The 13,386-nt window shown below is 58.5% G+C and overlaps 1 protein-coding gene across 2 annotated transcripts; it reads left to right on the plus strand.

The window, feature by feature from the left end:
- Positions 1-5,945: 5,945 nt before the first annotated feature.
- On the plus strand, positions 5,946-13,355 carry DNAJC22 (DnaJ heat shock protein family (Hsp40) member C22). 2 transcript variants are annotated; one of them, XM_042894430.1, is made up of 4 exons: positions 5,946-6,029; positions 6,889-7,663; positions 8,746-8,979; positions 13,269-13,355. In XM_042894430.1, exons 2-3 carry the CDS (start codon positions 6,944-6,946, stop codon positions 8,929-8,931), a joined length of 906 nt encoding a protein of 301 aa, XP_042750364.1. In that variant the 5' UTR covers positions 5,946-6,029; positions 6,889-6,943; the 3' UTR covers positions 8,932-8,979; positions 13,269-13,355. The 2 variants fall into 2 exon arrangements, with proteins under 2 accessions (XP_042750364.1, XP_042750363.1); XM_042894429.1 differs by lacking the exon at positions 13,269-13,355 and having other exon boundaries at positions 8,746-9,002.
- The last annotated feature ends 31 nt before the right edge of the window (positions 13,356-13,386 follow it).

The following is a 13,386-nucleotide window of genomic DNA, read 5'->3' on the forward strand; positions in this document are numbered from 1 at the left end:
GGGGGGGGGGGGGGTGGGGGGGGGGGAGGGAGGGAGTGGGAAAGAGGGGGTGCAGGGAGGGGGGTGAGTGCGTGTGCAAGGAGGTGCTGGTGTGCGTGGGGGTGCACGGGCTTGCAGAGCTCTGTGGGTGTTGGTGGGTGTGCATGGGTGTGTGGACTCATGTCAGTGCATGAGGATGGGTGTGCAGAGCTCCGTGTGCGTGCACACAGGGTGCGCTCGGGTCCGTGCATGCATGTGTGTGTGCAGAGCTGCGTGCGTGCAAGGCTGTGCGCGGTGCATGGATGTGTGCGTGGGGCTGTGTGCTCAGGGGGATGCTGGTGCAGGGATGTGTGTTTGCACGGGTGCGTGCCTGTGTGTGAAGGGCTCGGTGTGTGTGTGCACGGGGCTGCATCTGCATTGGTGAGTGCACGGGATGCGTGTGCCCACGGGGCTCTGTTTGTGCACAGAGCTGTGTCTGCATCCACGCGTGCACAGAGATGTGCAAGACGTGGGTGTGAGTTTGCCAGGGTCGTGCTGTGTGCGTGCGTTTCCGTGTGCATGAAATGGATGCAGTGGGTTTGGGGACAAGGTGTGTGCATGCATGCGGGACCCCCCCACAGCTTTCCATCTTCAGCCCCACTTGGGGTCCCTGCATGCCTGCGGCCACCAGCCCATTTCTGGGGGCCACTCATTTTGGGGAGGCTCACCCACACTGGACCCAGCAGAGCAGCAGCGCCTGAGGACTGGATTTCCCTCCATGGATGCAATGCTGGGGTGGGGACGCAGCTCACAACCCCAGGGGGAGCAAATTTATGGCTGCTCTTTTCAAACCCTGACAGGCTCCACTGCTTTGTGTACAGCCAAATCTCACCCTCCACCTTCAGGGTGCAGGGCTGCCCCTCATGTCTTCACTGCTGCAACTGGGGAAGGACACAGCCTGAAATGGAAGCCCTCTGTCACCTGCAGGGCCCACGCATGTCCTTGCAGCCATCCCTCTGCACCCAAGTGTGCATGCAGGGATGCAAGGTGGGGGGCTGCAGGTGTGCATGCATGCGAGTGCATGCACTGTGTCTTGTGTGCATTTGCATCTGTGCATGCCTGCTGTGTGCATGTGTGTGTGTGCATGCATGTGTGCAGATGCACGCTGGCACACGGGTGGTGGGAGATGCTCCTTTCTGTGTAATTTATCCGGATAGTTTTTAAATTTGCAGGCTGGGCCAGCTCCCTCCAAAGGGCGCCGATCCATCAGCCGGGCTCCACGACGGATTTATGGGCCCTTTATGCTGGAGGATCAATGCAATCCTGAACCGCCCAGCGCTGTTTGTGCAACAAATTACAGCAGTGGGAGCAGTTCTCGCAGAGGGGATGGGGTCCGGGAGCGATCGATGCTGCCCAAGCTGTCCCCTGGGGATGGGGACATCGGAGTCCCACCGCCATCACCGCCCTTCTGTTGGCTGATCTTAATGAGCAGCAACAGCGAATTAATTAGGAAGGCCGCGAGGGGAAGCCTGAGCGCTAATTAGCAAGAGCTGGGGGCATACGGGGAAAGGGAGCTCGGCGGAAAGGAGCCACTCATGGGAACACGAGGGGTCCCGGCTGCTCCCAGCACTCCCAGTCCCATTGGGGTCCCATTGGCAGTGCTGCACCCAGGGGCAGCTACAGCCCCAGCACAGGCTGTGAGGAGAGGGAGTGCAGTGCAAACACTGCCAGTAAAAATAGCAGGAGGGAAAGGTCAACCCCGGAGAGAGCAGCAGTGGTGGTGGGGAGATGGGGGGGATGGAGGCTCGGAGATGGATCCCGTTCACGGCTATAGGGCAGCTCAGCCCCACCCAGTGGCACCGGTGGTGGAGGTGCCCCACTTTGTCACGGTGGATGGGGGGTAGTGGCCGTGGGTCCCCATGCCATGAGGAGAAGTGGGGATGACACTCCTCGGGGCTACGTGGGGCCGGCGGTGATGGACGTGTCCTGCAGCAGCTATGGGGACGCTGCGGGGCGCCGAGCCCTGCCACAAGCTCAGGGCTGGCAGTGGAGCTGGGGAGCAGAGCATGAATAAATGCATGATCTGCAGCCCCAGGGCTGCGAGCGGGGCCGGCACGGGGAGGGGGGGCTGTCTGGCGGGCACCAAAGCACGGTCACCATCTGCCTCCGCAGGCAGGGTCACATCTTGTCCCCAAAGCCCAGTGTGCCCAGCACCTCACACCCAGTGCACGGTGTGTGCACTGCCCTCCGTGCTCCTGGTGCACGGCACACGGTGCCCACGCGCTGTGCACGGTCTCCAGTGGGCAGTGCACAGCCCTGGTGCAGTTCCTGGTGCACAGTGCACCACACAGGGTTCTCAGCGCACGGCACACGGCGCACATTGCGCACGGTCCCCTGTGCACAGCCTGTGATCCACAGTGCACAGATCACAGCTCCCAGCGCTCGGTGCCCCATCCCAGCACACGGCGTCCCTGTCCCTCTCCCCGTGCCATCACCGAGTCACTTCCCTCCCAGTTGCTGCGCTGCACTGGGACCAGCAGACAGATTGGTGTGTTGGCGCCCGGCACGTGGTCACGGGGGAGCCTTGTGCAAATGAATATAGATTGGCCGGAGGCACCCGGGCGCCGCGCTCCATCCAGGGCGTGTTTGCAATAAAGCCAGGCCGTATGCCGGGCCCAAATTGGATGAAAATTGTCCTTGAATGGAGACAAATAAACCAACAGCAGCGAGAGGGGGGGAGGACACATGGCCTGGGGGGGCTGCGGGCGGCTCAACAGGTCCTGAGGGTGGCAGGAGGGCGATGCTGCCTGCATGCATGGTGACAGGTGGAAAGTGTCACCTGCTGCCTGCATGGGGGCCAGGCACCTTGTCATCCCCCCCCCCCCCCCCCCGGAGGAGGGAGTCCCTGCGCCCTGCTTCCAGTGCATGTCCTGTCCCCATTCTGAGCCCTGTCTTCAGTGTAAGCCCTGTCCTTGTGTACCCACCCCCAATTTGTGCCTCCCCAGTGCGCACTCTTTGTGCCCCAGCACCTCCTGGGCATGGCACACCTCCCCCTGCTGCCCACCCAGGTTCATTAACGTCTGCTGCTAATTGCTGATGAGGCAGCTGGGGGCACGGCTCCACATGTTGTGGCTGTGTTGGGCTCAGGATGAGGTGAGTTGGGGAGCAGATGACACAGGGGAGGACTTTGGGGACCCTCAGTTTCACCTGCACCCTGTTTTCCTGAGGTTGTCTCCTTAGCATTGCAGCCCCATTGTGAGGAGCAGCAGGGCATCAGCGGGGGGTGACAACACTGAGATTTGGGGATATCCCCATGAGAGGCTGGGGGGGGATTCATGGCCCCCCCGGCTGAGTCACTGCTGGGGCGGCAGCGGGGCCGTCCGTCACCACATGCCAACGCGTGACGAGATGGATGGCTGTGGGCTGCCCCGGATTAATTCTCTGGACAAGCAGCATTTATTAAGGATTCAGAGGATGTCGGATGGAGAAATCCATCCCAGCCAGGCAGTGATCAAGGGGGGGTGGCGGGCGCAGGGTCCCGCCGCCCCCCGTTGTACAGCAGAACCTGCAGCCCCCCACCCTGCGCCCCAATGTCCCCCCGTGCCACCATCCCTGTGCCCCCCCAGGGCTCACCCCCACCCCACAGGGTCGGGGGGCTCATTGCACATTCACCTCATGCCTACCTGAGGCACCCGCTGACAAATAGACATTTAAATCAGACAATTAGCTGGCCTCCACCGCTGACATTTTTAATGTATTAATGTGCATCAACAGCTAATACATATAAAATTCCCCTAATAACAGCACTTGGGTAAAGGGGCTGCTCTGCAGCCCGGCGCTGGCAGTGATGTACGAGTCCAGAGGGACTCCGGCCCCGGAGTTTGCATTAATTACCAGCAAACTGACAAGGCAACGTGACATTCGGGAGCTGCGCCGGATGCCTTCAACCGACCCTTTGGGTGTGTGTGCTGGTGGTGTGTGCACACACGTGTGTGGATGGGTGCACGGGGGGGGCTGGGGGTGGGGGGTCTGTATGAGGACGTGTGTGTGTGTTGCGGGGGGGAATGTGGGTGTGAGGGGAGGATGTGTGTTCATGGGGTGTGTGTGCGCCATAGGGGCAGGTGTGTATGCAGGGATGCATGTGCAGCGTGGGGACGCATGTGTGCGTGAGGTTGTGTGCCTTACAGGAGGGTGTATGTGCACATGGATGCGTGTGAATCGTAGGGGCAGGTTTGCACAGAAGCACACGTGTGTATGGAGGGACGTGTGAGCAGCATGGGGACACGTTTATGCTCGGGGGGGGGTGCACCATAGGCACACGCGTGTGCATGAGGTTGCGTGCACCAGAGGGACGTGTGTGCACGAGGATAGGATGTATGTGCACAGGGATGCGTGTGCTCCATAGGGACAGGTGTGCACACAGGTGCGTGCATCGTGGGGACGCGTGTATGCAGGGACGTGTGAGCACCATGGGGACACATTCGTGCACGTGTATGTGTGTGTGCAGCACGAGGACACACGTGTGCGTGAGGTCATGTGCATCATAGGGGTATGTATGAATGAAGATGGAATGCATGTGCACAGGGACGTGTGTGCATCGTACAGATGTGTGCATACATGTGTGTGCATGGGGACACACATGTCCTGGGGGTGTGCATAGCAGCTGTCCCACGCGGGGCAGCCCCCAGCTGGACACCCCCAAACGAGGCGATGACAAATGCTTCAATTAGCGGGAAGGCTCCGCCAATCGATGCCTTAAACGCTGCCGCCCAGAGCTGATCAATGCCTCCTATTACACCCAACAAGGGGGTATACAGCAGCCCCCCCCCCCCCCCCCCCGGGACCCCTCAGACCCATGGGGGGCTCCTGTGCATTGGGGACATGGGCACACCAAGGCCTGGTGGTGCAGGTGGGGGTGCTGCCCACTGCAGTGAGGCTGAGGCCCCTCCTTGCCTCCAAGCCTGGAGCTTGAGAGCCAGATTTGACATTTTTAAATCCAGATACTTTAAGAAATCGATCCAGCAGCGGAGCACCACCTGCCCCCCCCCCCACCCACCAGCATCGATCCCAGACTGCAGCACGGGGGGGTGGGGGGGGAGCACAGCAGCTATGGGCATCCAGGAAAGGGGTCATCCCCCTCCCCAAAAGGTGTAGCCCTCCCAAAAAAAGCACTGCTCCCCCATCCCCAGGTGCAGCTCCCCACACCTCTCCATCCCAATGCAATCCTCCCCCCCCCCAGGTGCAGCTCCCCCCTCTCCCCCCCCATGCATCCAAATACTAACGCAGCCCCCCCCCACCCAGGGCGCAGCTCAGCCAAGCGTAGCCCCACTGGGAGCCGCTGTCAGGGATGCAGCCAGGCGGGGTGGGCAGTGCGGGGGGGGCTGCTGTCAGCCCTGATGGGCAGCTGGGCAGAGAGGGGCTGCAGCATCTCCCCCTGCCCCATGTTAGTGGGATCCCATAGGAGCCAGGTTCCAAGCATCCCTGCATCCTGCTGAGCTGCAGCCTTGGGGGAGAGGGGGAGTTGCCTATGGGGGGCTGAGCTGAGGAGGGGGTCACAAGGAGGGGATCACTGCCCCCCCCCCCCCCCCCCCCTCCATCCCTTCTAGTCCCCACTTCTGGAGTGGCTGTGTCAACAGCACAGCCGGCCAGGGCCGTTAATAATGAATGAGACCAAATTGGAGGCCGGCAGCGGCTAAGCCGAGCAAACACAGGGGCGGTGGTGAGGGTGGGGGCTGCGGGGGGGAGCGGGCGGGGGGGTGGAAGCTGCTGGGAGGGCACAGCACCGGTAAGGGGCACAGCTCCAGCATTGTCTGCATGGCTGCATTTGGGGGGCATACGGCTGGAGGGGGCTGCCATGGGGCTGAGGGGGGAGGTCATCATGGGTCTAGGGGCTTTCACTCACAGTTGGGGGGGGGTTCTTCCCATATTAGGGCTTTGTGATCCCACCCCACAAGCTTGCAGTCCTCTTGCCCTTTGCCTGGTGCTGTCACAGAGGCAAAGTCCGTGTCAGGAGGGGGGGGAGGAGGGGAGGAGAAGAGCTGCCTGTGAGCTCTGTGGGACTCTGTGCAGAGGTGGGTTGGGGGTGCTGAGGGGGTCCACAGAGCCGTGGGTGGGTACACGTGGTGCTGGGGGGCTCAGGAGGGCCCCGGGTGCACAGATGTGGGTGGTCTTGGGTGGGCTCAGGGGATCCTGGATAGGGATATGGGACTTGGGTGGGGGTGGATGAGTACTGAGCGGGTGCAAAATGGCTCTGGGTGAGGCAATGGGATGCCAAGATGGGTATAGAGGGGTCCTGACTGGGGGGCTATGGGACCTGGTGGCAGATCTGGGTGGGAGCAAAATGGCTCTGGATGGGCTTGTGGGATCTCATATGGACACAGGGGGCCCTGCATGGGCATGCAGGGTACTGAGCAGTTGTGAAGCAGGTCTGAATGAGCACTGAGGGTCCTGGGAGAGCATGAAACAGCACTAGGAGGGCACAGTATAGCTCTGAGTAGGCTTGTGGTTTCTCCAGATGGGCACAGGGGGTCCTGAGTGGGGGGTATGGGACCTGGGGGATTGCCAAGCCCTGGGTGGGCACACAGGACTCTGAGTGGTGGGATCCATATGGGCACATGGGTTCTGAGGGTGGGCATGAAACAGCACTGGGTGGGCACAAGATAGCTCTGGATGGTCTTGTGGTGGCTCCAGATGGGCACGGGGGGTTCTGGGTGGGGGATATTGGACCTGGGTAGGGATGGCTAAACCCTGGGTGGGCACATAAGACTCTGAGTGGTGGAATCCATATGGGCACGGGGGTTCAAGGGGTGGGCATGGAGCAACTCGGGGTGGGCTGGTACAGTCCTCGGTTAGCACGTGGGACACAGAGGGGTCCATCACAGGAGGCACAGCTGTGCCCCACTGCCCCCAGCAATGCCTTCCCTCCCACAGGACGCCAGATGCCAGTGCCACACCAGTGCCACAGCTCAGCCGTGAGCCAACCACGATGGCCAAGCGGCTACTGGTGGCCTATGGGCTGTGGGCGCTGGGGGGGCCACTGGGGCTGCATCACCTCTACTTGGGCCGGGACAGCCACGCTCTGCTCTGGATGCTGACACTGGGAGGCTTCGGTGCCGGCTGGCTCAGCGACCTCTGGCACCTCCACCATTGGGTGGCCGTGGCCAACAGCACCAGCAGCCAGCACAGGAGGGCTGTGCCAGCACTGAGCCCTGTACTCCTGGCGGGGCAGGTGGTCGTGGGGACATATTTTGGACTGGTGGCCGCGTTGGCACTGCCTTGGGTGCCCCAGCTGCTGGCCCAGCCGCTGGCTGTGGGGCTGGGCGTGCTCCTGACAGCTTCCGTGGGCGAACAGAGCCCCAAAGCACACTGCGTCCTTACAGCAGCCTTCCTCACCTCCCTCCTCTTCCAAGCCCAGCTGCTGGCCTTGCTGCCCTCCAGCATGGCTGCAGGCATGGCTGCACAGCGGCACCACCGCTATCAGCATCCCGCCGGGCCTCCGTTGCGGCTCCGCGCCCGACTCTTCCGTCTGGGCATGGCCTACATGGCCTTCGCCGTCCCGGTGGGGTACAGCCTGCTGCACAGCACCGCCGGGGCTTTGGGGTGGGTGGGGACCATCCCCATGCGGTCCCTCCAAAGCCTGGCCTGGATGCTGGGGCTCAAAGCTGGGCCTGGAGGATGCACTGAGCGGCAGCTGTGGGCTTATCAGGTATGGGGCGCAGTGAGATGTGGGGAGGAAGGGGGTTTGGTTGTAGAGGGGTTGCACGGGGTGTAGACATTTTGGGGGTGTTGGGAACATCCAAATAATGTATCAGGACGGTATCTCTGATAAAGCAGATTTGATTTGCAACTGCAATGGCGGGCGTCCTGCAAGCAGGAGAGCACGCAGAAAACAGCGTTGCATCTTTCATGCCCTATTACTCGGCGCTGATCTCTTTCTCCCCTGGTTCCTCGTTGGCTGAGTACTTTAGGATCACAATCTTCCCGACGCTCAACTAAACATACGGATACTGGATAAACATCCATTTTTGCTGGCTAAGCATATATCGCTAATTAGTTAAGTTCTCACATTTGCTCATTCAACACTTGGTCATTGTTTCTGGACATCTGCTCGTCCTTGCATAGAGGTAAACTTGGAAGCAGAATAGGGGAGTATCTTGATGCCTGCCTGTTGCATCCCAGCCTACCAAGGTTGCCTACCCAAGGCAAACCAGCCTTGTGTAGATGCCCTGGCTTCTTTAACATTTGTTAAGTCTGTTTTTCTTTTGCTGAGGGTCTCTTATCCAAACAGAACAGCCCTACAATATGCTTTCTAGTCCACAATACTATGCCTATACTATTTGGAACATTTAAAAACTATTGCAGTTTTGCAAGCAAGAATTAATCACGCAATTCAGCAACTATATTTCTAAAGTATGTTACTAACGTAGATGGTATTTCTACTTTTTCACAAGTCACAAAATACAAATACATTGTGCTCTACTTCTTCAGATCAATTCCTCCTTTTTAATATCTAATGCAGGAACAACATTCCATTCCTACAGGGGCAAAAGCTGGGAGGAATGGGGTTTGGCTGCCCCTAGCCTGTTGAGGGTATACAGATGAGGGTATATAGGTTGCATGTGGCTGATTTTGGGGTGTTTGGGGGACAAACGCTGGGGGGAATGGGGTTTGCTTGCCCTTAGCCTGTAGGAGGGTAGAATGGGGTGCACGTGGCTGATTTTGGAGTGTTTTGAGGTGGAGGGGGAGGCTGCCACCTCATCCCATTGTATCCCTTTTTGCCTCTTCCAGGTTCTCGGCATCCCGCCCGGCTCTGGCATTGAGGAGGTGCAGAGGAGCTACCGGGAGCTGGTGAAGGTTTGGCACCCCGACCACAACAGGCAGCGGGCTGAAGAGGCCGAGCAACGCTTTATTGAGCTGCAGGAAGCCTACGAGGCGCTGGGAGGACCCCGCAGGGCAGCAGCAGGAGGAGGCTGAGCCCGGCATGCAGGGAGCAGAGGCACTGATGGGGGGTTGTGAGCCGGGGTTTGTAACACGAGGTTTCTTTCCTTTCTTTGTTTCTTTGCTCAGCGCCATGCGGTGCTGGGGCCGGGGACGTGCACCGTGCAAAGCAATGCACGAGGTGTCGTGTAAACTGTTGCACGGGGATGGCTGCGACCAATGGATGGAGGCTCGTGCAAATCATTGCATAGGGATCCGTGCCGGTCGTTGCACGAGGATCTGTGCAAATGGCTGCGCTGGGGCTTGTGCAAACCGTTGCATTGGGCACCATGCAAACCACTGCACGCGGATCCGTGCGCAGCATCGCCTGAGGACCTCGCCTGGGGACCTCGTCCATCTCCGAGTCCCCCGGCTTCCAACAACCCACCCCGGTCCCAGCGGGATCGCTCAGGTGGAACCGCGCCTCGAACCCTCCTACATCCGCTCTCAGTCACCGCCTTTCTCACGCTCGGCTCTTTCCGGAGAGGATTCGGGTGTATCCGCCACAGGGCGGTGGCTCTCGGCAGTTTCCGTCCACGTTCGGCCCCCGCTGCCCCGCCTTGCTCCGCCCCTCAGGGGGCGGTGAGGCGTGGCCTCTCCAGTACCGCACCCGATTGGTCCTGGGCAGCGATTAACCCCGCCCCTCTCCGAGCTGCGTCTGCGCACGTTACAGAACACAGCTCTGCACTCTCATTGGCCTGAACCCCTCAGCCCGCCCCCCACCTCGCTCCAGACTGGCTGAAAACGCAAGGAGGCGGGCCTCGCCTCCCCCTCCTCCTCTCTCTCATTGGCGGCGGTCTCCGGGAACAGCGTGACGCTATTGGCTTTCTCGCGGCATCCGCGGAACCGATTGGTTAGAGGGAGGCTGAGGGCTCCGACCGGGTCGCGGCCCCCGCCTCCTCTCCGCTGCATCCGCGGCGGCCTGAGGTGAGCTGAGGGGCGGGGGGGAGAGAGGCCTGGAGGTGAGGGGGGCCCGAAGGGGTCTGGAGGGAGCAGGGCCTGAAAGATGAGGTGGTGGGTTGGGGGACACCGGGGGCTGATTTGGAAGGGAAAACGGTGAGAGGAGAGACCCCCGTAGGCCGCGGCGCGGGGAGGAGGGCTGTGGGGAACTGTTCTGTGAGGCCTCGGGTTGGGGGGAGGCTGGGCGTTATGGGCTCACGGGGCTTTGGGGTCTGGGGGGGGGGTTGGCTGAAGACTCCATCGGGCACGAAGGGCCCGCAGAACGAGCCCAGGCTGCGGGTACGGCTGAGTCAGTGCTTCTCCTCCCCATCACACCGGGTTTGGGGCTTTGGCGTCTGTCTCTGTCGTTGTTGTGCCTCGTTAATGAGGGCTAATAGCAGTTAATGGCTTGTGGGGGGGTTGTGACTCCACCAGCAGCCGAGTTGTGCTCAGCTCCAGCTGTCCCAAGCGTTTGGTTGTTGTGGTACCACATAAAGTTCTGTCCTTTTGGGCTTTCTAGCTCCACTGTGCTCCTAAGAGCCGTCCCATGAGCAGCACTTCCCGGTAGCGTTCCCTTGAAGGAGCATTTAAATGTTTTATGAAGCCTTCGGCAGAAGGTTCTGGTTGGATCCCGGATGAAGGAGCTCAGAGGTGACTGCGGGAGGATTTGTTGGTGCTGCGTTATTCTGGCAATTAAAATTTAGAGCTTGTTTTTAATTGCTGCCTCAGGCTGTGGCTGAGGTCAAAGGGAAAGCTGAGAGGGGATGGCAAGAAAAGCCTTCCCCTGCATGGAGCTTGGGGAGCTGCAGGAAATCCTCACCACACAGCAGCGGGGCAGGGGAAGGTTCTTTTTCTATTTCCCATCACCTTTCTCCTTCCTTTTTCTCAGAAAGTTGTGCTTTTTTTTAGATGCTTTGGTTAAGAGCTCAACCCCAATCTAAAGGACGGTCGTACTCTATGCCATAATTCTTGGCAGATCCCTGAGACCCTTGCGCTCAGAAAGGTAGCAAATGAAGCCTGAAAGCAGCAGTGGTACACACTGTTGCTGGGACAGATGCTTTTTTCTGGTCCCCCTGCATCCTGCTGAGGTTTTTGGAGCGCTTCAAGCCGAGGGGTCCTGCTGTGAGAGAAGCAGAAGGAAGGTTCCCACCTTGAGGCATAGGTTGTGTCACTGTGTGAAGCATCAGGAATCCACCACTGTGTTTGGAGACTGGATGAGGGAAATGCTCCTGGAGGGAGAGACGACCCTTTTTTCTGCAGCAGCCACCCATGGGGGCTTCACTGAGTGCAGGAGAACTGCTGTGAGGGATTCTGCAGGCTCAGGGGGTGGCTGCAGGAGAGTTTCGTCAGCTGGAGGACGGAGCTTTACTTCCTCGCACTGATAAGGGGACCCAGTGAGCCTGGGAAAGGTCCACGTTTGAGGAAAAGCTCACACTGGGTGGGGGCAGAAAAGTGAAATGCTGAGAGGGGGCTGAGACCTCTGAGCTTGACGTGGGCTGCTGTAACATAGCAGGCATTGGCTGGTTTCACCCTCAGAGCCCCACGTTTCTCAGCAAAAGCACCTTTGGTAGGATAATAAAAATCCCCAGGGCGCGTTTCTCTCCGTCCGTCTTTCCCTTTAAACAGGGAGCTCTCAAGTTTGGAAAGTTCACTGAAATGCTCTGTCTAGACAGGGCAGGAATGGCCTGGAAAGAGAACACCACGGGCGGGGTGTTCTGAAGTCATTTCTTTCTTGCTGTGCTGTCTGTAAAGCTGTGAATGACTTTTCCTTATTTGAAAGCGAGCCGGTCTGTGCTTAGCAAAAATGTGCATTCCCATTGTGGCTCGGGAAAGCCACGTGCCAGCTGGGATCAAGGAGGGTTCCGTCGCTCTGTCTGCAGCACTGGGTTTCTGTGGGTTTTTTTTATGCCCCCTCCATCCCATTCGGTATTTCATTTTAATGCTGCAGGTCGCTTTCTGTCTTGTTTTGTGTTGACTCTTTGCTGTTTCTGTAGATACGTGGATTTGAGCTGCTTGATCCCACCTTGGGGGTTGCTGGTGCTAATTTTGGAGGAATGTTTGCCATTAGTGGTTATTTTATTCCCCGCTCCGTTGCTTTTTCACTTTGTGCACAGGCAGCTCAGAGCTGGGCTTGCCAAAGGGTGGCTGGGAAGCTGCGGTGCACTGCTTGTTTCTCTTCACGCGTTTTAATTACTGTTCATTTTCTACCTCTGAAGTGGGGAGAAGCTATTTGCTGGGTGATAACGTGCCCTTGCTTCAGATACTTGGAGATCTCCCAGTAACTTTTCAGGCAGCTTTTTTTTACAGTGGTGTCCCCTCAGGTGCTCGCTTCTGAGGCTGCAGAGACAGCTTATAAACGTTCCTTGCTGAATTTGTTTGTAAGCAGTCACTCTTTGTATGTAAAAATCCATTCTTTTACCGAGCTGACTTGGAGAGACAGCTGGAGGGAGTTCACCTGAAGTGCTCTGTGTGCTGCTCCGGGTTTGGTGCCTTTCTGTTCTCCCTTCTTATCCAAAAGTGCATTTATTTAAAGGCGTGGAATTATCAAGAAGGTTTGGGTGCAGACCTGAAGGTGCTCAGCTCCCCGTGCACTGGGAAGTGGAACCTGGGATGCATTTCAAATCATTATCCCCATCCTTCCCTGCTCTCGTTTTGGGATTTCAGCTCCTCATACTGCAGCAGTGCTGCTGCATTCTTTGGGCTTCTAAACCATATCCTGGGAATGCCCCTATGGATGATCTTTGTTGGGATGGGTGGGAGCTGAGCTGAGTATTCCTCAAGCAAGCAAGCTGTGTGTTCCTCTGTGCGTTTTCAAGCCTGTGGTTTCACAAGGAACGCACAGAACCTCCCGGTTCCGTAATGCTTTGCCTTCAGCCTGCATTTGATAGATGGCATTGGCAGGTCGTGCCTTTTCTTCCTGGCTGCTCCGGCCGGATCCCCATTGTTCTGCATGCCGTGTCCAGTTGCTCTTTGTTTAACCTGGCACCGTCCCTCCCTCGAGAGCCAGAAGCATAAGGATAATCCTTACTGAGTGTCCCTGCTGTGTGCTGCTGGGATGCTGGCTGCTGAAACACCAGGGATCCTCGTTGCTCCCCATCCGCATCCTTCGTTAGCAAACGTTTTATGGTGGCTGTAAACCCACCTGGTGTGGGGCTTAAATCACAGAGTGCCTTGAGCCTTTGGGATCCACAGTGAGGCCATGGGGCTCTCGTTGCCTTACGTTGTACGTTGCTTTCTGCTAGCTGTTCCAAAGCACCTTTAGGAAAATACAGATTTCACTCCTTAAAAACCAGCAGTAAGATGTGCTGACAAGCTGAGGGATGTGGGGTACCCCTTGGGCTTGCTGGGCAGCAATTCTTGACTTCCTTTCTTTCTTTTTCCCCATTGTTATTTAGAACCTGAGACAACTGACACCGGCAGCCGCGTGACAAGGAGCAGCTTTCCCCAGGAAGAAGCCGTGCTGCTCTGTGGGGCTGTCAGCTGAATTCTGACAGCTCCAGACCCTGCTTGCCC

This window comes from Lagopus leucura, unplaced genomic scaffold, assembly GCF_019238085.1.
Source record: "Lagopus leucura isolate 7727_CA_CO unplaced genomic scaffold, USGS_WTPT01 229-6_obj-0_obj, whole genome shotgun sequence".
NCBI classification, from domain to species: domain Eukaryota; kingdom Metazoa; phylum Chordata; class Aves; order Galliformes; family Phasianidae; genus Lagopus; species Lagopus leucura.